This window comes from Erpetoichthys calabaricus, chromosome 1 (genome assembly GCF_900747795.2).
Source record: "Erpetoichthys calabaricus chromosome 1, fErpCal1.3, whole genome shotgun sequence".
NCBI classification, from domain to species: Eukaryota; Metazoa; Chordata; class Cladistia; order Polypteriformes; family Polypteridae; genus Erpetoichthys; species Erpetoichthys calabaricus.
The window spans coordinates 356,332,639-356,358,865 of NC_041394.2; the positions used below are offsets into that span (position 1 = coordinate 356,332,639).

The window sequence follows — 26,227 nt, forward strand, 5'->3', positions numbered from 1 at the left end:
TTCTACACTGCTATCAGCTAAGTATCACTCACTATTTTAGCTCTTTGAGTACTGAGAAATGCGCTATATAAATGTAATGAATTATTATTATTTATTATTAAACACTAAAGTACTAAAACGAAGTAGAAAGTAACACTAAACCGCAACACCGCCGGGAACACCGGCACACCGCGTCTACTAAACACTAAAGGAAAAAATACTATTCAGTAAGTACCGCATCAACTAAACAGTAAATCAGTAAAGGAGAAAGGACTAACCGCGTCCGCTGCGGAGCTCAGCTCGGAGCGAAATGAAGTGAATGAAATGAGGTGAATGGGAGGGGAGATGATCACGTGACTCCAACACCCGCCTTAACTCTCCGTCCCTCCACAAACACAGCCATATGGATCCCAACTCTCCTTTATATATATAGATATAAAAACTGTAAGGTTATTTGAGAGTGCGATGTCTTGCTGAAAAGTCTTCACATTAAGAATTTGAACACGGGGAGACAAACAAAGATAAGTGCTCAGGGTTTGGTGATAACGTTTTATGGATGTGTAAGTTCTCATTCGCTCAAGTTGGAGTTACTGCACACGATTTAAGTGAGCGGCGAGCAGCGCAACCTCCAGCCCACCGCCAAACTTTACTCGAATCAATCCCCCTGTGGTTGCCCGCGTGTCTTTTCTATTCAATCATTAGTGTGTGTGTCTCCTGTTCACTTTGCGTTTTCGAGTCCATTTTCTACTTCACATTGTCCAATCACACAGTCACCACCTCCTACTCTACATTTTGATTACTTACCGTGTATTCCTACAGTCCAAGCCCATTTGACAAAGATTAAGTAGAAAGTGGTGCAGATTGATTTACAACTCCAAATGCCATCTTCATCTGACCAGCAGAAAGCTGGTAAATACATTAATTCCATAAATAATCACAATTTGAGGAAACAGAGACCAACAACAGCCACTGTTAAATATAAGATAACGAGCTGTATATACCCGGCGTTGCCCGGGGCAGAAGTAACCTAATCGGTCAAACACTTACATATATACCAAAGTAAACCTAATCGGTCAAACAGTTACATATATAAAAAAACCGAACCTAATCGGACAAACAGCTTTATATATACAGAAGCGAACCTAATCGGACAAACAGCTAATCTATATACATAAGCAAACCTAATTGGTCAAACAGTTACATAAATACAAAAGCAAACCTAATCGATCAAACAGCTTCATATATACAGAAGCGAACCTAATTGGTCAAACAGTTATGCATGTGCAGAATGATTTTACAAACATTATGCGTGTTAACAATCATTAAAAAGAAAAGATTGAGGAACTGTTCTTCTATATGTGATGAAGCCACTAATAAGACAGATTTTTTTCAGGACCCAGCTGTTTCATAACTAAACTACTGCCACCCCAAAGTAATGTCTAATAGTGGTTTTTGGGGTAGCTGTGGAATAAAAAGGGTGTTTTTTAGTCAGTAAGAATCTGACACTACCCTTTAGTACGGGCTGAAGGGTGCCTATGTAAGGTTTTACATCCATCCCGTATGGAAAAAAAAACATAGTAAACTTTTTTTTCATCATTACAGATAATCTCAGTCAAATCGAAGTACGCATTCTCAATTTATTTTTATGTAATTTTTACTTTTTCACAAAGCCATCCCATGCCAATTTGTATGAGTAAACTTTTGCTAGAGAGTTAGCAAAAGTTTATTCATGCACATATTTTAATACGGATAATCTATCTCTAATCAAGGTTCTCATTTTCATTGTAATTTAAAATAATAATAGATACTCATTTTTTTCTTCTGTTTTAGAAAAACCAATCTATGCCACCTACGTCTTCGTCAAGTCAGCTTCATTCAGCTTCATCACATATAGAAGAAGAGTTCCTCAATCTTTTCTTTTTAATGATTGTTAACACGCATAATCTTTGTAAAATTATTCTGCACATGCATAACTGTTTGACCAATTAGGTTCGCTTCTGTATATATGAAGCTGTTTCATCGATTAGGTTTGCTTTTGTATTTATGTAACTGTTTGACCAATTAGGTTTGCTTATGTATATAGATTAGCTGTTTGTCCGATTAGGTTCGCTTCTGTATATATGAAGCTGTTTATCCGATTAGGTTCGCTTTTTTTATATATGTAACTGTTTGACCGATTAGGTTTACTTTAGTATATATGTAAGTGTTTGACCGATTAGGTTACTTCTGCCCCGGGCAACGCCGGGTATATACAGCTCGTATATATATATATATATCTATATATATATATATATATATATATATATATATATATATATATATATATATATAGCAAAATACCCACGCTTCGCAGCGGAGAAGTAGTGTGTTAAAGAGGTTATGAAAAAAAAAGGAAACATTTTAAAAATAACGTAACATGATTGTCAATGTAATTGTGTTGTCATTGTTATAACTGTTGCTGTCTTTTATATATATATATATATATATATATATATATATATATATAATATATATATATATGTAATATACACACACACATAAACATTTATATACATATACATATATATACATATCTACATATACACGTACATATATATACACACACATACATAAACACACACATAAGACTTACTGAGTGAAACGGGCTTTCATTGACAATCATGTTACGTTATTTTTAAAATGTTTCCTTTTTTTTTCATAACCTCTTTCACACACTACTTCTCCGCTGCGAAGCGCGGGTATTTTGCTAGTATATATATATATATATATATATATATATATATATATATATATACATATACACACATACATGCAGTTTTAATAACACAGAAATCAATATAAACATTAACATCATTATCATATGAGAATATGAAGTAATATATAAGAAGCACATTTCATATAAATATAAATTATTAAACAGTAAAATCTTCTTCTGTAATTTGCTACCGTGGCAATTTGTGTGTCTGTCCAGGATTTTAAATGACCTGTAGCTCGCAAACCGTTGCACCTATACACTTGAAATGTGGTACACATATAGTACGTCACGTCTACTATCCGCTTTATGGGTGATGATTGTTTTAGTCTTTTTATCTTTATTTTATTTTATTGTACAATCAAGTCCTATCTGCGCACAGCAGGGCAGCCGTGGGCGGATGCGTATGGTGTATTCACTCGATGTTATCGTGCATTGCGCTGTCAGTGGTATTTTGATAAAAGAATTTGAACAACATATAAGAAGCGTATAAATTATTAAACAGTAAAACATTAACATTTAAGAAGTAAAGTTACATTAAGTACTACTGCTGTGCCTTCGGGTATACCTCATTTTTTGTTTGCCCATTACATGCTTAAATGTATACATTTTTTGGTGCACCTACCCGAGAACACGCGACATATAACCGAGCGTGGGAGAAGCATGGATTTTAAACACGCGTTGAGTTGATGTGCTGGTCTCCCTCGTGAAATAACTGGTAATGTTTGAGTAAAATCTACAGCGAGTAAAACGACATTAGCTCCTATTTTTTTTTTTACGATCTCTGAGATGTTGCTTTTTTCGGTTCAAGGCTTCATAAGCTCTTTTATGTTGTATGGTGTACTTATCCCAAACCATCATCTTTGAATGTTGCAAGACTTTCGCCTTGTATGTAGATCGGGGTAATTACATTCATTGCATTCCTAGTCTGAATCACAATGTGATTGTATGGGTGGTTACCTGGCATTGTAGGGTTGCCACCCGTCCTTTAAAATACGGAATCGTGCCGCGTTTGAGAATGAAATTGCGCGTCCCGTTTTGAATCAATACTGGACGGGATTTATCCCGTATTTTTTTTATCATTTTTTTTTTAAAGCAGCGTCTCATGCAAATCATCCCACACGCATTTTATGAAGATGCCTCCTTTCCTACTTTTGATTGGGTAATACTTGATGTCATCGTTAGTTTGATTGGTGTTTTTAACTGTCCAGTGAGTAGGGCGTGTCTTTCAACCGTAAGCAGATTTTTTGCACTGGTATCACTGACCTCGACGACGGCGACGTTATACGTCAAAAATAAATTACGATAAATGACGATTTTAGCGATACTTTATTACGACGGCGGCTACATAGACACGATCAAATAAAAACAAAAAAATCAAATAATCATTCTACATTTTCAAAACGTCGAAAAAACGACGGAATGAAAAAAAGGCCCACCCGACGACCCACCCATTCCATTTTTATATATATAGAAAAAGCATATTGATTTTCAATAATCGATTTGTCGATTAATTATTAAGTAGGGCTAAGATTTACCTCTTCAGTGTTCACTGAGACAATCACAGCACCAGCTTTTGATCTCAATCAGCAAGATCTACGTCCCAAAAGAAAGTAAACCCAAGATCATAAAATCAATTTAAAAACCACCATCAACTCAAATGTTTACCTCTCCTGCCCCGTCAGTCAGTCCACACGGTGGGTGTCTTTCTCATAGCACAGTAGTCACCTCACACACTAAATGCTGCCCTCTTAAGAAATACCAGTACAAGTGTCACCTCCACTCGGCAATGTCACCTGTGTGACCACCTGTGACGAAACTCCCTAATTATTAAGCTGACCACCACGACCTCCCTCACTAACTGGCTCAAGTGACATACGTGTTGTATCAGAGTCACTCTTCTGAAGTTGTACCCAAAAAATTTAAAATGTGCACCAATTTAAACAAACAGATTAAGCAGATCCAGTGATCAGCAATAGATAGAATAGACTTAGTGGAACTGTATTTGTCACAAGGTAGAAGTTACAGAAATTCTTTAAAAAATAAAAAAGGTAGATGAATAAGTAAATAAACATATACACACACTTTGGTCTGAACACACACCAGAATGACTATGAAGCATGAAAAATTAAAAGAAAGAAAAGTTCTGAATTGGCTGCCACAGTCAGCGTGAGACATTTGCAGACGTATTACTGTTGGTATAAAGGAGCACCGTAGTGTTTCTTGACACACTTATGCGGAATGATTTGAAAGAACTCCATTTTACTGTTTGAGAGAGAGGATGTTAAACATTGTTCATAATGGCACTCAGTTTTCTTTTAATCTTCTCCTCAGCTACAGACTCTGTAGAGGGTCCAGAGTGCATCCCATGACTGATCTTGCCCTTTTAATTATCCTGTTCCTTCAGTCGGCCTCTCTTGACATGATGTACACAGATCAGCACACCACAATGTAGAAAATCACACTGGTCATCAGAAAGTGATAGAAGATGTGAATTATGTAACTTCCATCATTGATGGAACGCGTCCTCCTAATTGAAAAGAGCCTGCTCTGCCCTTTTTTATAAAGTTAAAACACTTTTTCCTTTTAACACGACACACATCCATCCCTGTTATGGCAGTGCAGTTAAGTAGCTTAAGTCAGGTCAATCAGCTATTTACTAATGGAGAAGGGATGGTCACAGTTTAACAGAACAATGTGATTTAAAATTTTAGTGAGAACAAGGTGGTTTTATTAAATCTGATAGCACAATCAAAAGTTATGATTGATTCAGTGGGTAAAGAGGGGACTGGTGGCCTTTAATGAACTGAAACAGTTTTGTCAAACCTACTGACAAAAATAGAAGTTACGCACCATCAGTTACACCTGTCAGCCTAAACTAGCAAACCCCTTATTTCACTTGCTTGTCTTCTCCTGTTGCAGCTGCGCATTTCAGCAAAGTTAAGTTCCTCTAAAATCTCCTCCGTACAGACTTTTCTGTTTCTTAACACAATCCTGTGCCCCTACTTGTACAAACCTTCATCAACATAAACTGATAAGACAATTCTGGGAACCCAGCAGCACTGTATGTTTAATTCATCTTACACAACTGTGTAAGATGGTCTTCTTGTTTCAGAGTCTGTTGGACCTTCACTCCACTCCCAAGATTGTTTCACATCTGATAATCTGAAATGAAGAGCAGTGCGTTAATGTCAGCATGCTACAAACTGTCTAACTTTACATAAACCTTAACATAGAGCCAGTTCTAAAATGATATTCAAGTGTCTTTAGACATAAGTGATGAAGTTTTAATGAAGTTGATTCCTGTTCTTTTCACAGAGAAAAAGAAAAATCTGCTGTTTACTGGAACATCTCAATGGATGTGAAACAGGAGACCTGTGATGTGGACACAAATATCATGGAGAAAACTGTAAATATTAAGGAAAAGGACTGTGAGTGGGAGTCCATCTACCTTAAACAGGAAAGTCCGAGGGAGGACAGTGAACTGCAGCCAGTGGGCATTAAAGAAGAACCTGAAGAGAAGTCTGTCAGTATTGAGACACATAACCGTACAAATCTGGACAGTGTAAAAGAAGACAACCATCAAGATGGGTGTCAAGATGGAGTGGTGACCAGGTTAGACTCTTCTCAAAGCAGACACTGTTCATCTCCAGAGCCTTCTATCAATGTGAAGTCCGAATCATTAGAGTCTGAACCAAAGAGGGATGGGGAAACTACATCTGTTAGAGCTCAGAAAAATAAGCGACCACCTTCAAAGAAGTCTGGAAAAAGTAAGTGCAAAATAAAAATGTTTAAGATTTAGGTTTGGGGTTTATGAGCTTGAAAGGTTGAGTCTTGTGATTTTTATGAGAAGCTTAGAAATAGAGTGAAAATACTTTATTTTATTGTGTGTTTAAATTTAGTGTGAGATTTAATCTATTGTTATGTAAAGTTTAGCAATTTGCTATTCTTCCATTATAGTGACTTTATGCAAAAGTCCTCAGCCTATCCTTGATAAAGAGTGCTATAGAAATGTCCAAGAGCAAGACAAAGGTATTGACCCCTCTGGAATTTCCTGGGTATCATATATATATATATATATATATATATATATATAATAATTCTGTAAGCCGCCGCCAGCGTGGCACGACACCCATGAAAGAACGCAGGAAGGAGCCATATATAGATTCTTTAATAATAATAATAATAATAATAATTCATTACATTTATATAAGCCGCTGCCAGAGCGGGCAAGACACCTATGAAAGCACGCAGGAAGGAGCCACGCCCACCAACTCTAAGACCATTGGATATGACGAAAACTCACACAGCCACACCCACCAACTCGGACGCGACGCCTCGGAAAACATGCCGTCATTTCTGTTTGTCTGTGCCACAGTCCACATGCAGCCCTGAGCTACATTGACTTTTCATTAGTCAACCTCAGTGGAACCTTGGTTCACACAGAGGCAGCGCCAGAGAGAGACAGAGGTGCACACACACACACACAGGCAGCGCGAGAGAGAGAGCCGCGCAATCCTTTAAAACTGAGGTTAAAACACAATGAAGGAGGCAGTCTTTAAAAACCAATAAGCCCTGTGCCTCTGTTTCATTGGCGTCACACCTGCTTCACCAATGCAGGCCCTGCAACAGTCGAGACGCTCTCTCTCCAGCTGACCTTCTCTGTGCCTGACTCCACTACTGTCAGTCGCCTGATTAAAAATGGCCTTTTGAAGGGGAGGTATGGACCCGCTATACCACAGGAACACATTGCCTTCGAGCCTGCTCTTGCTCACTCTAACGTACCGGCTTTCTATCTCTCCTCACTTGCTCGCACACTGCACAGGGGAGAAAGGCCCGCAGCACAACTCCACCCGGAAACCATTTCAGCCACACTTCCACGCCCCTCGCTACGCTGTGAGTGCGATGATTATTTATTTAGAAATGGCCTTTTGAAGGGGAGCTGTGGACCCACTATACCACAGGATCACCTGTGACATTGCCTTCACATTATTTTCCTTTTATTTATGATCCCGTCGAGCAGATCAGACACCCAGGCAAACAACACTGAATAATCAGTAGCTGCAACCATTTTGCCCGCCCCAACTCCTCACCTGAGTCGGTTTCGTCTGTGTTCAGCAGTGTTTCCCCAACTCGGTCCTGGTGAACCCCTGTGGATGCAGGGTTTTGTTGCAACCAGATTCCTAATCATTAATGCCGGTGAAACTCATCCGGGATAAGTCGGTTTTTCAAACGCAGCCACGTAGCAGATTAGTCTAGCAGGATGTAATAATCCGAGATGAATGCGTGCCCCCGCGCTGAGTGAAAAGCCAATGTATATTGAGTCTAGAAAACATGATCAGCAAGTCTTTGATAGGCTGCAGTAAAATGATGAAAGAACGGGCGCATTTTTTTCTCACAAGCTGGGTGGGTGGGTGTTAGTTAATTAATTAGTTACTCGAAGGATTTCAAGATTTAATATGCACAAGCGGTAACACTGCAAAAGCAGCCCAAACCAGAAAAGACGGCTGGCAAAAAGTGGCCGACAAATTAAACGCGTGTGCATTGTACTTACTGAAAGAAGCGTTACGGATTTCGCAAAACATTAAAAAAGCGGCGTGATTATGCAGCGTATACTATGCCGCGGGTTGGTATGCAGCGTGTAAAACAGTTTGTCGCGGATAATTTGCCTTTTACTTTAACACAAAGACAATTTCCTGTTAGATTTGCCTTTGCGATGACAATTAATAAGGCACAGGGCCAAACTTTCAAAAAGATGTGCATGTATCTGCCAAAACCAGTTTTCAGTCACGGACAGTTGTATGTTGCTCTCTCCAGAGTTCCATCTTTTCATTCACTTACTGGTATGCCTGGAGGAACACATGCAGCGAGCGAGCGACACACACACATACAGGCGCGCGCAAGAGAGAGCGAGCGCTGGACGCATAAGAATAAGAATACTTCATTACATTGATATACCGGTGTTTTCAGTATTCAAAGCGCTATCCACACAGGGAGAAACCGGGAAGCGAACCCAAAATCTTCCACAGTCTCCTTACTGTAAAGCAGCAACACTACCACTGCGCTACAAGGCAGTTAAAGAATACACCGGACTCGATTTTGTTTTCACTTCTGTTTACAGCAATCGGATCGTAGTGTGCATTATTGCAATGTTACTTTTCTTGGTGGCTTATTACATTACGGATGTTTCACATGTAAATTTTTTCCCTGTGCTTAAAAGACATTAAAAAAGTGTTTCTCAACTGTGACCCCGGAACAACTCAGTATGCAAGCTATATTAAGCGTCAACAACGAAGACTCGCTACACCTTAATGAACAAGTGCTGAAACTTATCCCTGCCGACGAAGTAACTTTCACCAGTGTGGCCTCCATCGTCACAGACGATCCCGCTTTCAGTCACGGACAATTGTATGTTGCTCTCTCCAGAGGTCCATCTGTTCATTCACTCACAGTGGTATCCACAAACCCACCCCATTTGGACAACTGTGTCGTTCAGGAAGTGTTCACCCATCAATACATTATGCGGTGCTACACCGCGGGTTGGCTAGTCCATATTAATTCCTCTTAACAATTTGGTCCAATTTTCAACTTAGCTCCGATTACAGACAGCCTCAGTTGTCCTAAACTACTGTAATAACACAAACAATCGTACGGCTTCTTGTCAGTCCTGAACACATTGTTTAAACATTCACAGTCCACTCCATGACCTTCCTATCTTTATAGACTGGTTGACCCTTCTTTAACAGTAATGACCTAAACAAAAACTTTTTGTAGCTACTGATCAGCAATGAATTTTAATCTATTCCTTCATTCCAAGCCTTTTCAGTTCCTTCATCCCTGAGAGCCCTTTTATGATCAGTTCTCTTTAAGTCAGGCCACAGCATCTCATGTCTCTTATTGGCAATTCCAGAACACCAGTTACTGTATGTTTAACCCTTTCTGTTTTTGATTTCTTCCTGTGTTTGGGCTCATTGTCTTGTGACATCATTTAACTTTTGTTTAGCTGCTTCTATCCTGTTATTTTTCTGTCAGATTTCTTGATATTTTCAGTTCAGTGACCGTTGATCATGTTAAGTGTTCCAGGCCATGAAGAAACAAGCAGGCCAAACCATGATGCTCCCTTCACCTTGATGATTTAGTATTGATGTGCGCTTTTGTATTACCTCCAAACATGGTGTTGCAGGTTTTGACCAAAGACTTCAACTTTTGTCTCATTCATTCATAGAACATTATCTGTTCTGGAACATTATGATGATCTTTTACAAGTTTTAAGATGTGCAATGATGGTTTTGCTAGATTGCATTGATCTCCTTGGTGTTGTCCTTCTGTAAACTACATTCTTACACTTTGGAACACATGGACAGAGACTTTCTCAAGTCCCGGAGACTTCTGCATGCCCTTTGCTCTGCCTGTCTGGGTTCCTATTCACCTCTGCTTTCATGCTGTGATCTTTGTGGGTTTCCCATTCCAGTAGTGAGTTTCCTCCATTTTTGTAGACAGTATGGCTTTCTATGCATTGACGGACACCCAGGTCTTTCAACATTCTTTTATCACATTTGCCAGCTTTACACATCTCTTCATTTCTTCTAAGGTTCTTGTGAAATCCTTAAAAAAGTATTTGGATGAAACATCAAACCTTTGGATTACACATTGAAGCGGTGGATTGGAGAAACAACTTCCACTGACATGCTGACATCATTCTTATATCATAAAGTGAAAAAGGCTCTGTGTTCTGTGCTAGTCTGTGATCCTTCTATGTGAGTGTGCATTAAATATGACTTTTGCTCCTGAACACTTTGTTTTTTTTTTTGGTAGCTATTAAGGAGCAGTAAAGCAGTTTAATAGTTTTTAACGTTTTTTTTCTGTTTACGATGGTGTTTTTTTTTTTGTTTTGTTTTGTGATTCACACAACAGCAGGTGTTACTCCAGTCTTACTCCAACCTTTGGGTTTGTGGGGCAGAGGGTGGAGAAAGCTTTTGTAGTAGCCGACAAGTCAGTGTCATAGCAATAAACAGGGAAAAGTAACTGTGATTTGTTAGTAGAAAGAAGTTAAACATTTTACATATGATGCAGGATGGATTCAAAGTAATTAATAAAATTCTGGAGTGGGTAAATAAGGAAGTAGAAAAGAAGCTGCAAAGGAAAAAAACAGAACAACTGAATAAGTCATTTAAGATGAATAACCCCAGTGCTAACAGTAGTGCATTTGAGAGCAACCATTAGGAAAGATATGAGGTCTCTAAAAGACAGTTAAAGAGAAATATTGTAGCCAAAGACATTCATTCAGTATTTTAGGAGTAAAATAACAGTCAAGGAGGAAGTGAAGTGCCGCATGAACAATAAAGGGGAATTACAATACACAGATAGTGAAATATAAAATGCTCTAAACTTACCATTTTCTGAACATTTCATGTCATGTCAAAGTTGATAACCTCTCAGTTGTAACAGGGACTACTAAGGAGGTACTGACGGATTTGGAAATTGTAGAGAGAGAAGTGCTGCTGAGATTGAATTGGTTGAAATCAAACACATCTCCAAGACCAGATGCTATTTATCCTCAAATGTTTAAGGAGTTTAGTGAATATATATGTAATCCTTTGATGGATATTTTTTAGTAGTCAATGCACACTGGGACAATTTTTATGAACTGGAAAATGTAATCCCATTATGTAGAAAGGGTGATTGGGAAAATTGAAGTATTCACAGGTCAATAAGCTTAACTTGCATCACAGGAAAATAAATTAAAGGAATTATTAAGGAAAAGATTGAGTGACACACGGCAAGAACAGGAGTTTTACTAAACAGTCAGCATGGATTCAGATGAGGGAGGTTGCGTTTTACTAACATGCTGGAAATCTATGAGGAACCAACCAAACGATATGATCAAAGTGGAACATATGATATTTATCTGGACTTTCAGAAAGTATCTGATAAGGTGCCGCTAAACTAAAAGAAGTGAAAGTTCAGGGTATGGTGTGCAGATGGATGCAAAATTGGCTAAACACAGAAAGCAGAGGGTTATGGTGCGATGAACCCTATCTGAACTGGGTGGTTGTCAGAGTGGTGTCCTACAAGGGCCACTGCTATATAAATATATTGTCACAGACATGTGATTGGGAGACAGCTGAATGGCCTAAATGATAGAAATACCACGCCAGACCAGGGGGCGGCAGGGAGCACTGACTGTTTCTCTCAATCTCTTTGCATGGAAAATCCTGCGGGGTTCTGGCACCAATGATGACGTCACTTCCAGTCCCAACAATGTCACTTCCTGTTCCGGGTGTAATGACGTCATTTCCCTTACTGGCCTTTAAAGCTGCCATTTTACCTCCATAATATCCAAACTGTTTTGGACTCAAACCTGTGAACATCTCTTTTCAATTTTCTTCAGTTTTTGCAGCCGGGAAACAATATACGGGTTGTCCCAAACCTTTATGATGTCAGTGACAGTGGCTTTTTAATATCAGTTGAATTTTCCCAAATCTATTGCGTAACTGCGTGATATATTCTAACATATTGGTAGATGGAAGAGCCTCATCTTCCCATCCTTCTTTTAAAATATCCAATATTCCACGAGGTTGTCATCCTTATAACAATTCAAAAGGAGAGAACCCTGTCCCTGCTGACCACCTTGCGGAGCATTTGTTTGAGAGTCTGATTAAAAATCTCTACTAGACCATCGGTTTGTGGATGATGCACCACAGACTTTAAATGCTTTATTTTAAGTAACTTGGCCATTTCCCTAAATGTTTCCGATGTGAAAGGCGTCTCTTGGTCTGTAAGGACTTCTTTAGGGATGCCGAGCACGCAAAGACCCCTACAATTTTCTGTACGATAGCTTAAGACGTGGCTGAGTGCAAGGGAACAGCCTCTGGATATCGAGTAGCATAATGATATAAATGATTTGGATAGGAATAAAAATAACAAGGTGGTTAAGTTTCAGATGATGCCAAGGTAGGTGGATTTGGCAGATAATCGAGAATTTGTTGAATCATCACAATAGAGGGATTTGGACAGTACACAGGGTTGGGCAGATTTATTGAAGATGAAATTTAATTTAAGTAAATGCAAAGTATTACATGTAGGAAGTAAAAATGTAAGGTTTGTATACACAATGGAAGGTCTTATGAGAAGGATTTCTGAGTTGTAGTGAAGTCATCACCACTGACTACTAGACATTGTTCAGAAGTCATTAAGAAGGCTAAGAGAATGTCAGGTTATTTAGCACCCTGATGTGTGGAGTACAAGTCACAGGAGGTTATGCAGAAGCTTTATAAAACACTGCAGGCCTCATCTGGAGTACTGTGTGCAGTTTTAGTTTCCAGGCTTCAAAACAGACCTAGCAGACGTAGACAAGTCCAGTGAAGAGTGACTAGTCTAAGTCTAGGGATGTCGAGGTATGAGTTATTGTGACAATCCTGGTTCTGCTCCATGCTCCCATCTGCCTTTTGTGAGCTCTTGAACCCGACACCGTCGGTAAATTCACCGATGAGCTGGACAATGAAGCACAACAATGTAACAAGGGGATGGTGCAAAAAGTGCAAAGTGCTTTATTAAAACAACAATCAAAATCAAAACAGTGTTCAAATAAATAAGTGCAGCGTCTCTCAAAAATCTTCAAATAAATAATCCAATAAAACGCTGTGAATTGTGGAGGTTAAAAACAATAAATAAATCATTTAAAAATGAGGTTAAAACAATGCCTTTCTACTGGTGACTCTCCTGCTTCTCCTGTCCAGGCTATGCACCAGGGGAGCCACCCTACCTGCAGCTGACCTCCTTTCTGCCTTCTCTTGCTGGTCTGTTCGCCTCGCCGATCCCTGGCTCCGGTGGGCTTCATCTGACTGTGACTTGGACTCCCCAGCGACCAGGGCGCTCACGCTGGGGCTTTCACATCCCAAGTCCCGACTCCTACTGCCTTCCTGGCCTTATGCGGCGAGCCATCCTTCTTCTGGTCACTCCAGCTCCTCAATAATGCTCAGTGGGAGCGACCACTACCACCTGCTTCCGGGGTGCCAGCACCTTCGCTCGTTCATGCACTGGCTTTCTCCTCCCTACTTCCTACATTCTCTCATTCTCAACCTCCGTCCGTTTTTTTTCCTCTTTTTTTCTTCCCTTTCTAGCCACCTCATGCTTCTGTTTATCACGGGGACGTGGATCAGATGTGGCAATTGGCAGCTCCTGGCATCAATTACTGATGCAGAAGACTCCTCAACTGTGCACTTCAGTGAGGACCGTCTGCATCACGAATCACGCTGGAACCGCTCCGGCCACACATACCATGCCCCCTCTCTGAGCCGCAAGTGCGGCGATTATTTATTTTAAAAACTGGGCTTTTTGACGTGAGCTGTGGACCCGCTATACCACAGTTATCAGAAAAGTTTAAAAGAGTTCAAACTTTTTAGTTTGAGCAAATGGAGATTAAGATGAGGCATGACTGAAGTATTTAAAATCATGAAGGTAATTAAAGTAGTCGAGCTCTACTTGGCTGATAATTTAATGATGGCCTCTCACACCAAAAAGGAGCAAATTGTTAGCTTTCAGCCCACACAGAGAAAGCATTGTCTGCTTTTTGGCTCCCCAGAGAGAACATAACCTCAGTCTTCATCCACCAAAAGAGACAGAAGAGGTGAATGCAGCTACATTTAAAGGAGGGTGTAGCCCCTGGTGATTGAATTAAAGCCCCTTCTAGTTGCAGATCCAGGGCCTGCTTATAGGCTCGTTATTTTTTCCCTCACAAACAGGCAGGTTCAGTTCTCGGTTACAAGCCTAAGATGAAAGTTAATTTAGGTGTTGATTTGTTTGATGGACACTCTGAAAAGCTGCATCCTCAAATCTGATTTACACCTTTGTGTTTAGATGAAGTACTGGGCTGATAACTGGTATGAGCTGCGCTTCAGCCATTCATTCAGGATTACAGGGTGAGGGGGTGCAGCTGACTTTCTGCATCCTTATTAAATCTTCTGTCTTAACAGGTCTTGAGTGCCACTAAAATTCCTATTAAAATGGCGATGCCCACTTTGACCTGCACAGTCATGGAGTATCTGGTGATGTGACATAAACACTTGATGTGTGGCCAGTGCAGCTCCCCCTCCTAGGCCTGGTGTGGCAGGTGGTCCGTGTGCCTCAGTGACCCTTGTGTGATGTCTGGAGATTTGTGCTGCTGACCAGAACTATAAAGCGTAATTGTGACATTGGTGACCAGTATTTTGATTATTTAAATTGTGATTACTTATGTTGAGCAAGACAGCATTTTTCATAGTTTTGTAGAAAAAAGTAATATGCCATAAATTAGTTTGTCTCTTATAATATCTTCTAGTTTCTTATTTCACCGTGCTAGTATTTTAAAATGTTAATTTAGTAAATTGTGCACGATGGTGAAATGTTAAGTCCTTGTGTTTTGATCACATCGTGTATTTAGGACTCTCCGTTCACTGGATATGCTAGGCCTCACATCCGTCTTATTTTATGTGTCTTGTTGTCTTTGTTCTTTGGACATTACAATTGGGCATGGGTGCCACACATTTTATTGTTATATTTGTATTTAGAAATGTTTGTGTAATTGTTAGTTTCTCTTTTTAAGAATATGAGAAAATAAAGCAATTTTGTTCTATATGACATTTTTTTTTCTTTCTGAAGTTGCTGTGTATCATTTTAATTTAATCCTTTTGCCTTTGTTAATTTACTTAACAAGCAGTGGAGCAGTGAGATAAGCATTTTGTGTTGCCTGTGCAGTTTTACCACTCCTCAGGTTGGCATGACTGGTCTGCCTCAGTGGTCCTCCCAGTGATGTTGTGTGGAGATTTGTGCTCATGACTGGGTGAGTCTAAGAGGAGGTGGCAGACAAAGAACAATCCATGAATGGCCCTCTCGCTCGTCTTGATCCATTCACACAACTTCTAGACATTGAATTTCCTCTCAGAAAGGCTTCTGCAGTGGCATACAAAAGTTTGTGCACCTTGGGCAAAATTTCTGTTACTGTGACCCGCTAAGTAAGTAAAAGATGACCTGATCTCCAAAAGGCATAAAGTTAAAGATGACAAATTTCTTTAATATCCATTAAAATAATAAAAAAGGTAAAAGGGCATGAAGGAAAAGTGTCGGCACCTGCATGGTCCTTACTTAGTAACACCCCGTTTGGCACAAACCACAGCCTGTAAACACTTTTTGTGGTCCGCTAAGAGTCTTTCAGTTCTTATTTGGGGGATTTTCACCCACTTATATTTACAAAAGGCTTCTAGTTCTGTGAGATTCTTGTGCCGTCTTGCATGCATTGCTCTTTTGAGTTCTATTCACTTTGAAGCCCAGGGTGTGTACAGCCGCCCTAACCTGACAGAGACAGGATCGACACAAGTTTCTCCACACAGCACACCTTTATTTACAGGTGAGAAGTGCTTTCTTCGCTCCTCACAAGAGCACAATGTCCACAACACCAAGCACAGTCTTTCTTGTCTGCAGTCCTTTTAACCTCACAGGTTTTTTCCTTCTTCCTCCCTACTTTGGCCATTGAGTAGTGGTGACTGGCCCCTTTTATAGGGCACTCAGATTGACTCCAGGGGCATCATGCATAACGCCATGCGTAGAATTCACACTAAAACATGCCATATGGACAACAGCAGAAATGTGCGTACACACAAAAAAATCCAGATGCATAAATCTGTGCGTACGCCAGCTTCCACGTTCTTGTGCTTCATAAATCCCGGTCAGCGTGAAAAGTAATTCACGTGCACACGCCTGCCACCACTCCCCAACTCCTCCCAGAATTATGCCTCTTTCGATATGCAAATCAATATAAATAGCCCTTAAGCTCACCGTTCTGTGAAAAGACAATGGCAGAAGCACGGGGGAAGATAGAATAATTTCAGCGAATACCAAGTGGAGGCAAAGGAAAAACTATTTGTTGGTTTAAACAGTGATATAAACAACAAAAGGAAGTTGATCAAGTGACGTAGAGTGGCAGAGAAATTCGAAAGTTCAAGTTTACAAAGTCGCACAGTGCCCGAAATAAAAAAGATGTTGTCAGATATCAAAGTCGCCATGAAAAGGCGAGTCGTAGCCCACAGTCTGAGTGTCCTATAAAAGCTTATTAGAGTACTAGAGAAAAGAAAAAAATTAGGGACACAGTGAGAAAAATGCTTGAAATGTCAACTTTAATCTCGAAATTTCCACTTTAATCACGTAGTTTATTTTGTCATTAAAGTAGAACATCATAAACTTCATCTTTAAATCATTTAATTTACTAGTTTCTCAAATCCCACCATAACTAAAGCAGCACGTTAAATGCTTTGTATTGTACTGTATGTGTTCTTCTATGCGCTCTATGTGTGCATCACTACGTGCTTCTTAAACGGGATTTCTCTTCCTCCAGCAGGACACAGAATCCATTACTTTCATGATATTACAGCTCTCTGAATAATTAAAATACTGAGATGTATACTTGATATCATTTTCATGACAATAGGAATTAAAGCACGTTATTAAAAATGGGAACACAGTGGCGCACAAGATTGTTCCTGCCTCCTGCAGGGGAGACAGTATGCAGAATAAGCCCTCTCCCCCTGTCTTTCTGTGCTGAAAGCATCCCTGCTGGGAATGGGCCCAGGCAGTCTATCACACCACAGCTTGTCGTTAATGTTCAGATCAAGGAACTGAGAGAGCCATGACATAGCCTTAACAGTGGGCCTCTTGAGGAGTCCATTGTGAATTCTGGGGTGGAATTCTGATCATTATCCTTTTGTAGAAGCCATACTCTTTTCATTTTTAGATTTTATAGATGGTGTGATGTTTGCTTCAGAATTTTCTAATATTTAATTGAATCCATTCTTCCCTCTACCAGTGAACAGTTCCTGGTGCTCCTGGCTTCAACACAAGCCTGAGACATGATTGATCTTCTCCCATCCTTAACAGTCAGAGATGTTTTCTTGTCATGGAATTCTGTGCCCTTTTTCCTCCAAACACACCTTTGCACATTTGGCCAAAAGTAATTTTTTCACTTCATCAGTTCACGTTTGGTTCCAAAATGCATCAGGCTTGTTTAGATGTTCAACTGCAATCTTTGAATTTTGTGGTGAGGACACGGGAATTTTTTTTCTTTTGATGGCTCTTCCTTGGAGGTCATATTTCTGTTGGTGTTGCTGCACAGTAGAACAGTGTATCACCACTCCAGAGTCTGACTACAAAAGACCATCAGGAAGCTTTAAGACACAGGGGTTTAGATTTGCCATTCTAGCAATGCTATGAGCAGTTGTCTTGGAAAGTTGTCTTGGTATTCCTGACCTCAACTTGATTTCCACCATTGCTGTTAACTGCCATTTTTTAATAACGCTACCAACTGAGGAGGTGGCTACTTGAAAACTCTGACATCTTCTATAGTCTTTTCCTACTTTGTGACTATAAATTATTTTATTCCTCAGTGTTAGACAGCTGCTTAGAGGAGCCCATGGCTGCTGATTGCTGGGAGAAGGTTTGAGGAGTCTGAGAATTTATACAGCTTTGAATTTTGCATCACTTGGCCATTCATAATGATGATTGTAAACAAGCCAAAGCCCTAAGGAGCTAATTAGGGTCTGACGTCTTGGGGATAAAAGATATCTGAGACCTCTGATCTCTTGGGGTGCACGGACATTTCTGGGGTACTCCTTTTTTCACTCTTCAAATCAAAAATAAGACACAAGTCTTGTTTAAAATGCAGAAAAGAAAGTTTCATCTTTAACTTTATGGCTTTTGGAGATCAATCAATCTGATATTGACTTAACTATTCACAGTAAGAGTTATTTTCATCAGGGGGGGTCCCCACACATTTGCATGTCACTGTGTATGAGATGTCATGAAAGTGTTCATCTTGGTAATGCTACATCTGAAAAGAATCATCTTCTTGGCAGTGTATATCATGCATCCAAGTGAAGAATTAAATGACGGAACCCTTAACTTTTTACTATAGAAAATGGTGGTGTATCTAAAATGATAAATTGCAATTATTATTGAGGGATAATCTGTTTTTTTTGTCCTGTCCTGATCATATGTTTGGTTCTTTTCAGACAGTGCTATTATTGACAGCTAAGACACATTTGTTTCCTTAGAGGTTTTCCTGCTTTCACTACATTGTTGAAAGTCGATGCGCTTAGCCAAGTGTTGTACCTAAACGTTTCTCATCAAATTAGTTGCAGGAAATGTCTTTGCTTTAAATACACCACAACTAACAACTAACTTTTTCATTTTAAACTTTACAGAAAACATTCCTATCACATTTCAGATACTTTAATATAATTCCACACAGCAGTTATTTTCTTGATCAGTTTCCACTCTGTGCACTCTGTCAGTGCTGCGCATGTCCTCAGCTTAACATACTCCATGTCATGAAATCAGTAGACCAGTCCACCAACTATAAGCCGATTTCACAATAAACAGCAAAAACTGGGCAATTTTAATTCAAGGCCAATTAATTTGTGTAACACTACTGTGTAATTCAGTTGTATTTCTTCTTTATAGCACTCTTCATTGAGTGCAGGTTTTCAGCCATAACACAGATAATAATTCCATACATGAACACACACATTGGATGAATTAGACAGTAAAACCCGGCAAATTTTAGCTTACTCAACATAAATAAGTCCTGATAGTAGATACCCTTTAACATTATAATGGTGAGTATAAATGTCACCAGCGTGTCACAAAGGTTATCAGTCCTGGTGTCACCTGCCACTCCCATGTAGAGCTGAAACACCAACAGCTGAGCTCTTCCTCGGTTTTCTCATCTTCTAATTCTTCTCCGAGGTCACTGCAGTTCTGTAGGCCTGTGCAGTGAGGCATCATTCATCCATTGCTCTCTTTTCCTTTGGTGAACGAAAGAAGACATTTTGTTGTTTGTTTTGGTGTCAAGTGGTTTTAGTTCAAGTGTGGATAAATGTCAGGACACATTCTAATTATTGAAGGTGCACTTTTCATGCTTGGCATGGCATTCTATTTTATATAGTACACTCCATAATGGCGGAGACAATGAAACATTCTTCTTGCATTTACTCCTTTAATCCACCAATTAAAATTACGAATAATTACATCTGAATTATTTAACAGTACAAATTACTGATTTTCATTTAAGGGGATTTGCAAACATTTCAATCACACCTTGTAGAAATGACCGCACTTTTTCTGAATCGTTCTCCCATTTCAGGGCACCGTAATGTTTGGGACAATTGGTGCCAGAGGTGTTTGTGATTCCTCAGGTGTGTTTCAATGCTTTAGTCTTGCAGGCCTAAGACACCTCAGCTTACTCCTACCTACAGACTACCTTTGGTCTCTGTAGTTGCCATTGTTCAACATGAGGGCAAGAGCTGTGCCAATGAAAGTCAAAGAAGCTGGAAAATAATAATGAAATCATTAGAGACCTCGGAAAACCTTAAGATTACCCAATTCAAAGTGTCTGCGATATCAATAACAAGAAAGAGCATACTGGTGAGCTCAGTAATCATAAAGGGACTTGTAGGCCAAGTAAGACCACCACTGCTGAAGACAGCAGACATTGATGCAGATTTCATTTTGATCAGGACTTGCATACCCTGATGGTAACGATATTGCATGTATCTCTCCACCGTCTTAAGTATACCATCCCATACAGAAAGCATTACGTGGCTCAGGGTGACTGAGAGATTCCTCACCAGTCAGGTAGTTCACACTGAAAAGCTACCATCGTCAAATCACCCACAGCTGTTAAGACCTGTACGAGAACTGGGATTGTGTGATTTCTGATTCTGGTGGTCTCTGTAATGAAGGCTGCAGTTCAGAACACACTTCAAAGAGGATGACAGTAGGGAGTCTAAATCAGCTAAGTCATCATCATGAGCCAAAATGTCATTGTGATGCATCAAAACTCACTTCTTGTGTAGCCTGTCAAACATCAGAATGTGAAATGTGCAATGAAATGAGATTTTCTGTTCAGTTCTTCATTTTTCCACCTGGAGTTGCTAAAATGCCAACACAAATAAATACTACATGGGACTTACAAATGCTCAAAACTCGAGGGAACTTTGAGCCAATTTAAATGGCAAGTTCTAGTTTTATAAATCCTAACTTTTGCATAAGAAACAACTTTCATATATGTGGCCGAGCATAAGGGCGTTTTATACATGTGGCCCTGGTGAGCAGTTGTAATAGAGAATGTAAAATTAACAAATTGTGTTTTCCAAGTACAACAAAAGTTTTATAATTGCTTATGCTGATCAAAGGTTGTTCCTAATTTCAGCCATCATGTATTTAATGTGAGTTAATGTTGATAATAAGGCAGTGAATTGAAAATAAGCTTTTTTTTTTCTTTTTTTTTAAATTTTACACAGGAAAGAAAAATCACTGCAGTGTGGAATGTGGCAGAGAATTCTCTAACAGGAGTGCTCTTCAGAAACACACGAGAGTTCACACTGGAGAGAAGACATGTTGCTGTAATGAATGTGGGAAACAGTTTTCACATAAAGGCGATCTTGAGATACACACTAGAGTTCACACTGGAGAGAAGCCATATTGCTGTAATGAATGTGGCAAACAGTTTTCAGTGACAAGCAATCTTCAGAAACACACGAGAGTTCACACCGGAGAGAAGACCTATTGCTGTAATCAATGTGGGAAACAGTTTTCACAAAAAGGCAATCTTCAGATACACACTAGAGTTCACACTGGAGAGAAGCCATATTGCTGTAATGAATGTGGTAAACAGTTTTCAGTGACCAGCAATCTTCAGAAACACACGAGCGTTCACACCGGAGAGAAGACATATTGCTGTAATCAATGTGGGAAACAGTTTTCACAAAAAGTCGATCTTCAGAACCACACGAGAGTTCACACTGGAGAAAAGCCATATTCCTGTAATGAATGTGGCAAACAGTTTTCAGTGACAAGCAATCTTCAGAAACACACGAGAGTTCACACCAGAGAGAAGCCATATTGCTGTAATGAATGTGGGAAACAGTTTTCACAAAAAGGCAATCTTCAGATACACACTAGAGTTCACACTGGAGAGAAGCCATATTGCTGTAATGAATGTGGCAAACAGTTTTCAGTGACAAGCAATCTTCAGAAACACACGAGAGTTCACACCAGAGAGAAGCCATATTGCTGTAATGAATGTGGTAAACAGTTTTCACAAAAAGGCAATCTTCAGATACACATGAGAGTTCACACCAGAGAGAAGCTATATTGCTGTAATTAATGTGGTTAACAGTTTTCACAGATAGTCAGTCTTCAGATACACACAAGAGTTCATAACAGAATAAAAAGGGTAGTAGTTCAAAAATTAGTCCAGTAAAACAAGAACACTTCAGGACTCAATAGTGAGGTTCAGTCGTGTCTTGAAAAGTAAGCAGACTAAACTATTGTTGAGAAATGAATCTCAAAGAGAAGCCATATTGCTGTTTGGAATGTGGCAAACAAATCTGTCAGAGCAGTACAGAGACGCACCAGAATTCACACCAGAGAGAAGTGCAACTGAACTGTCCCGACTAAAGAGTGACGTTCACTCCTGTCTGGACAGTAAGCACATGTAACTGACACAAATCCATCCTACTTAGTGTGGTGTCAAAAACAAATCAACATGGAGGAGAAAGAGAAGTTTATATCCTTTTTCCTTTTCCAGAAACAAAATAACAGGGCGTCATACAAACGGCTTCTCACCAAAGCCCCTACAGCCTCCACCATGTGCCTAGCTCTGTTTTCATAACATACGTATTACATATAAAACTGTTTACAATATATCATACACATTTCATCAGAAAAAAGAAAAAAAAAACACTTTGCAATATACATAGCCTCACACAATAAATAATAGTTCAGCTTTATAATATTACTAGCCAACCCGTGGCGTAACATACGCCGCATAATTATGTATTGATGGGTGAACACTTGCTGAACGACACAGTTGTCCAAATGGGGTGGGTTTGTGGATACCACTGTGAGTGAATGAAAAGATGGACCTCTGGAGAGAGCAACATACAATTGTCCGTGACTGAAAGCGGGGTCGTCTGTGACGATGGAGGCCACGCTGGTGAAAGTTACTTCGTCAGTAGAGATAAGTTTCAGCACTTGTTCATTAAGGTGTAGCGAGTCTTCGTTGTTGACACTTAATATAGCTTGCGTACTGAGTTGTTCCGGAGTCACAGTTGAGAAACACTTTTTAAATGTCTTTTTAGCACAGGGAAAAAAATGAACATGTGAAACATCCGTAATGTAATAAGCCACCAAGAAAAGTAACATTGCAACAATGCACGCTACGATCCGATCGCTGTAAACAGAAGTGAAAACAAAATCGAGGCCGGTGTATTCTTTAACTACCTTGTAGTGCAATGGTAGTGCTGCTGTTTTGCAGTAAGGAGACTGTGGAAGATTTTGGGTTCACTTCCCGGTTTCTCCCTGTGTGGATAGCACTTTGAATACTGAAAACACCGGTATATCAATGTAATGAAGTATTCTTATTCTTATGCGTCCAGCGCTCTCTCTCGCGCCTGTGTGTGTGTGTGTTGCTCGCTTGCTGCATGTGTTCCTGCAGGCATACCAGTAAGTGAACGAAAAGATGGAACTCTGGAGAGAGCAACATACAGCTGTCCGTGACTGAAAACTGGTTTTGCCAGATACATGCACATCTTTTTGAAAGTTTGGCCCTGTGACTTATCAATTGTCATCGCAAAGGCAAATCTAACAGGAAATTGTCTGCTCAGATGCACGCGCAGGCTCTCTCTCAGCAGCACGTGAGCTCCCTACCCCTCTGTCTCTCAGAAGCACACGAGCCCTCTCTATCTCTCTCTCTCTCTCTCTCTCTCTCTCTCTCTAACATTGCAGCAGTTGTAGAAACACTTTTTAAAATGAGTTTTAAGCACAAGGGGGAAAAAAAGGAACATTTGAACAAATCCGAACTTTATGTAAAAGCCAACCAAGATAGTAACATTGCAGGAGTTCACCATTTTTAATCAGGCGACTGACAGTAGTGGAGTCAGGCACAGAGAAGGTCAGCTGCTGAGAAAGCGTCTCGACTGTTGCAGGGTGATGAAGCAGGTGAGATGCTAATGAAAAAGAGGCACAGGGCTTATTGGTTTGGACGTGGCTCTGCGAGTTTTCGTCGTATCCAATGGTCTAAGCGTTGGTGGGCGTGGCTCCTTCCTGCGTGCGCCATTGGTGTTTTACTTGTCAGCGGTTTAGTGAATCCACGCCCCTTCCGGCGTGCTTTCTATGGGTGGCCACTTGTCGGCGGTTTAGTGAATTATATATATATATAGATTATTGTCAAAAAGTTTAGTAAAGTCATGCCTTTTGACCAGATGGGGTTTCCTGTTCCCGAGAGACTTTGTATTCCACTATCTTGGTTTACCTACAGTGTGCTTACTTTATTGTTGTATATTATTTGTTGCTTTGAATAAATTACAATCACCCGTCTGTCATCTCCAGTCATCTGACGGTGACTCCTGCACTCGGCTTTCTGTTGGCCAAACCCTGTGAATTAGCCCATTTTCCAGAGGTCCATGAATCCCCTCTTTTACAAGGTCCTTTGAGCCGAAAGCTAAACCGACCAACCTGAGAGCAAAATGGCCAAGGCAGTGTGTGCGGAGGAGCCTAACCTCATCTCTAGTGCACTGGACATCGATGTAGAAGAGAACATCTGAGCTGTCATCTCCACATTCAGCCAAACCCCAACTCACACACTGCAGACCACCCATCTGTGGGCGCCGCTACGGCCTTTCAGACAACGGGCTCAGTGCACTAAGCTTGAAGTGCTCGGCCGAGGCTGCTGACAGACGAGGATTCCATCTCACCGTTTGGACTGGGATGTGAGATCCTGTCCTTCAGAGGTAACGTGTTGTCCATCACGAGCTCCAAGCAAAGCGCAGATAGCAAACTGAGAAATGCAGTGAAGTAACCGATCAGTTAAATCACATCATGGCAGTAACACATGCAGTGTGCGTACAGCTTTACTACGACTCTTTGTTTTTTCCCCCATCGAGACAACTGAAGAAAAGAAACGCGCTGAACTGGAGGAGATTAGGATTTTGTAAGTAATGAGCAATGTAATGAATTTAATTTAAGTGACGTTTCCCAGCACTGGTCGCTTGTGAACTTTTGTTTTTGTATCTGAGATATCATCACTTAAACAATTGATGGAAATAAACTGAAGTCTGCTTAAGCAACTGGCTAAATAAATAGGCAGAAATGCAAAAATGTTTTATTTCTCATCATCATATCATTTTAAAGACAAAATTATTGACATAACCAATCAAAGTTCCAACTAATTTGCATTGTTGTGTGGCTCTGAAGTATTAATTAATTAATCCTACTTTGAGCCATTCACTAATTAGTGTTGTACTGTTTGTTCATTTGTTTCTGTTACACAAAACTGTTCAATAAAGAAACCAAAATAATTTAATATACAGAGACAACTGATTATTAAAACTGTTTTGTATTAGAAAGTAATCCCTGAGTTATTTCTGCTTTAAAGAAAAATATTAATTTGGCAGGAGGAAATATGACAAATTGTAATTAATACAAAGTGACTTTCAATTACAAATTTGAACTGAGAGATTAATTGCAATTGAATTTTTAATCAGATGTCCTCATGCAAACACATAATTTAGAGCCATTACAAATGATGAAAATCATAATAATTGTGTACAATATCCAGCGCCATTTCTTGCTCTATGAAGTCTCCACAGAAGCAGAGGGCCATCGAAGCCACTAAGGGCCCACAAGCTGCAAGTTCAGCCTCAGTATATTTGTGGAGTGTGAACATCACCTGTCTGTGTGTAGCCAGCTAAGCCCCGTCATGTGTTTCATGAAGCACTTACAGTATCTGATTACAAATTAAACATTTGATTTAAACAAAACTCCGCTGCAGTGGCAGGAAAGCTTTGGCTTGTGTTTGTGGGGTAATTAATTCAAAATCAATGATTATCAGCAGACAGTCGTGTCGCACAATGAGTGACGTCTACCGCCAGGAATGATGGGAAGGCTGACTGAGAGTCAGGAGGACAATAACAGGAGCGAAAGTCACATTGATACCTAAGATGGCATGAAAAACGTAAAAAGAAGAAACTTGAAGAGAGAATGTGCACAGAATGAAGGTAAAGCATTTGTTAACGATGATGCGATGGATCAGAGGTGGGAAGAATTGAAATAAAACAACTTCGTTACTGTGCTGGAGTAGAATTTTCAGGTAGGTTATCTGTATCTTTACTTGGGTATTTTATTTATTTGAGACTTTTTACTTGAACTCATTGCATTTAAAAGGAAAAAAATCTGTTCCCTATAACATAAATAAATCAATAAAACATCTGCAACTTACTATGTAACAACCTCAACAACATTTATTTCTATAGCACATTATCATATAAATAATGTAGCTCAAAGTGCTTTACATAATGAAGAAAAGAGAAATAAAAGACAAAGTAAGAATTAGAATAAGAGAACACTAACAGAATAAGACTAAGGTCCTATGGCCATGGAGGACAGAAAAAAAAAAAACTCCAGACG

At 39.7% G+C, this 26,227-nt stretch overlaps 3 protein-coding genes across 8 annotated transcripts in view; 2 read left to right on the forward strand and 1 right to left on the reverse strand.

Moving 5' to 3' along the window:
• The window catches only part of LOC114665494 (zinc finger protein 239-like), a 541,579-nt gene that overhangs the window by 389,859 nt on the left and 125,493 nt on the right, over positions 1-26,227 (reverse strand). The gene's annotated exons all lie outside the window — the stretch shown is intronic.
• The window catches only part of LOC114665322 (zinc finger protein ZFP2-like), a 439,810-nt gene that overhangs the window by 131,676 nt on the left and 281,907 nt on the right, over positions 1-26,227 (forward strand). The window lies entirely within an intron of this gene.
• LOC114642351 (zinc finger protein OZF-like) overlaps positions 1-26,227 on the forward strand; it is a 449,463-nt gene that overhangs the window by 40,290 nt on the left and 382,946 nt on the right. Inside the window, exons 2-3 of one of the 2 annotated variants that reach the window (XR_007934808.1) lie at positions 6,050-6,501; positions 21,061-22,290. Coding sequence is in view for 1 of the 2 variants with exons in the window: in XM_051926770.1 (XP_051782730.1) it covers positions 6,087-6,501; positions 21,061-21,926 (1,281 nt within the window). In the remaining variant the exon portion in view is untranslated. Of the gene's footprint in view, positions 1-6,049; positions 6,502-21,060; positions 22,976-26,227 lie in introns of those variants that run through there. The other variant, XM_051926770.1, reaches the window with a different exon arrangement.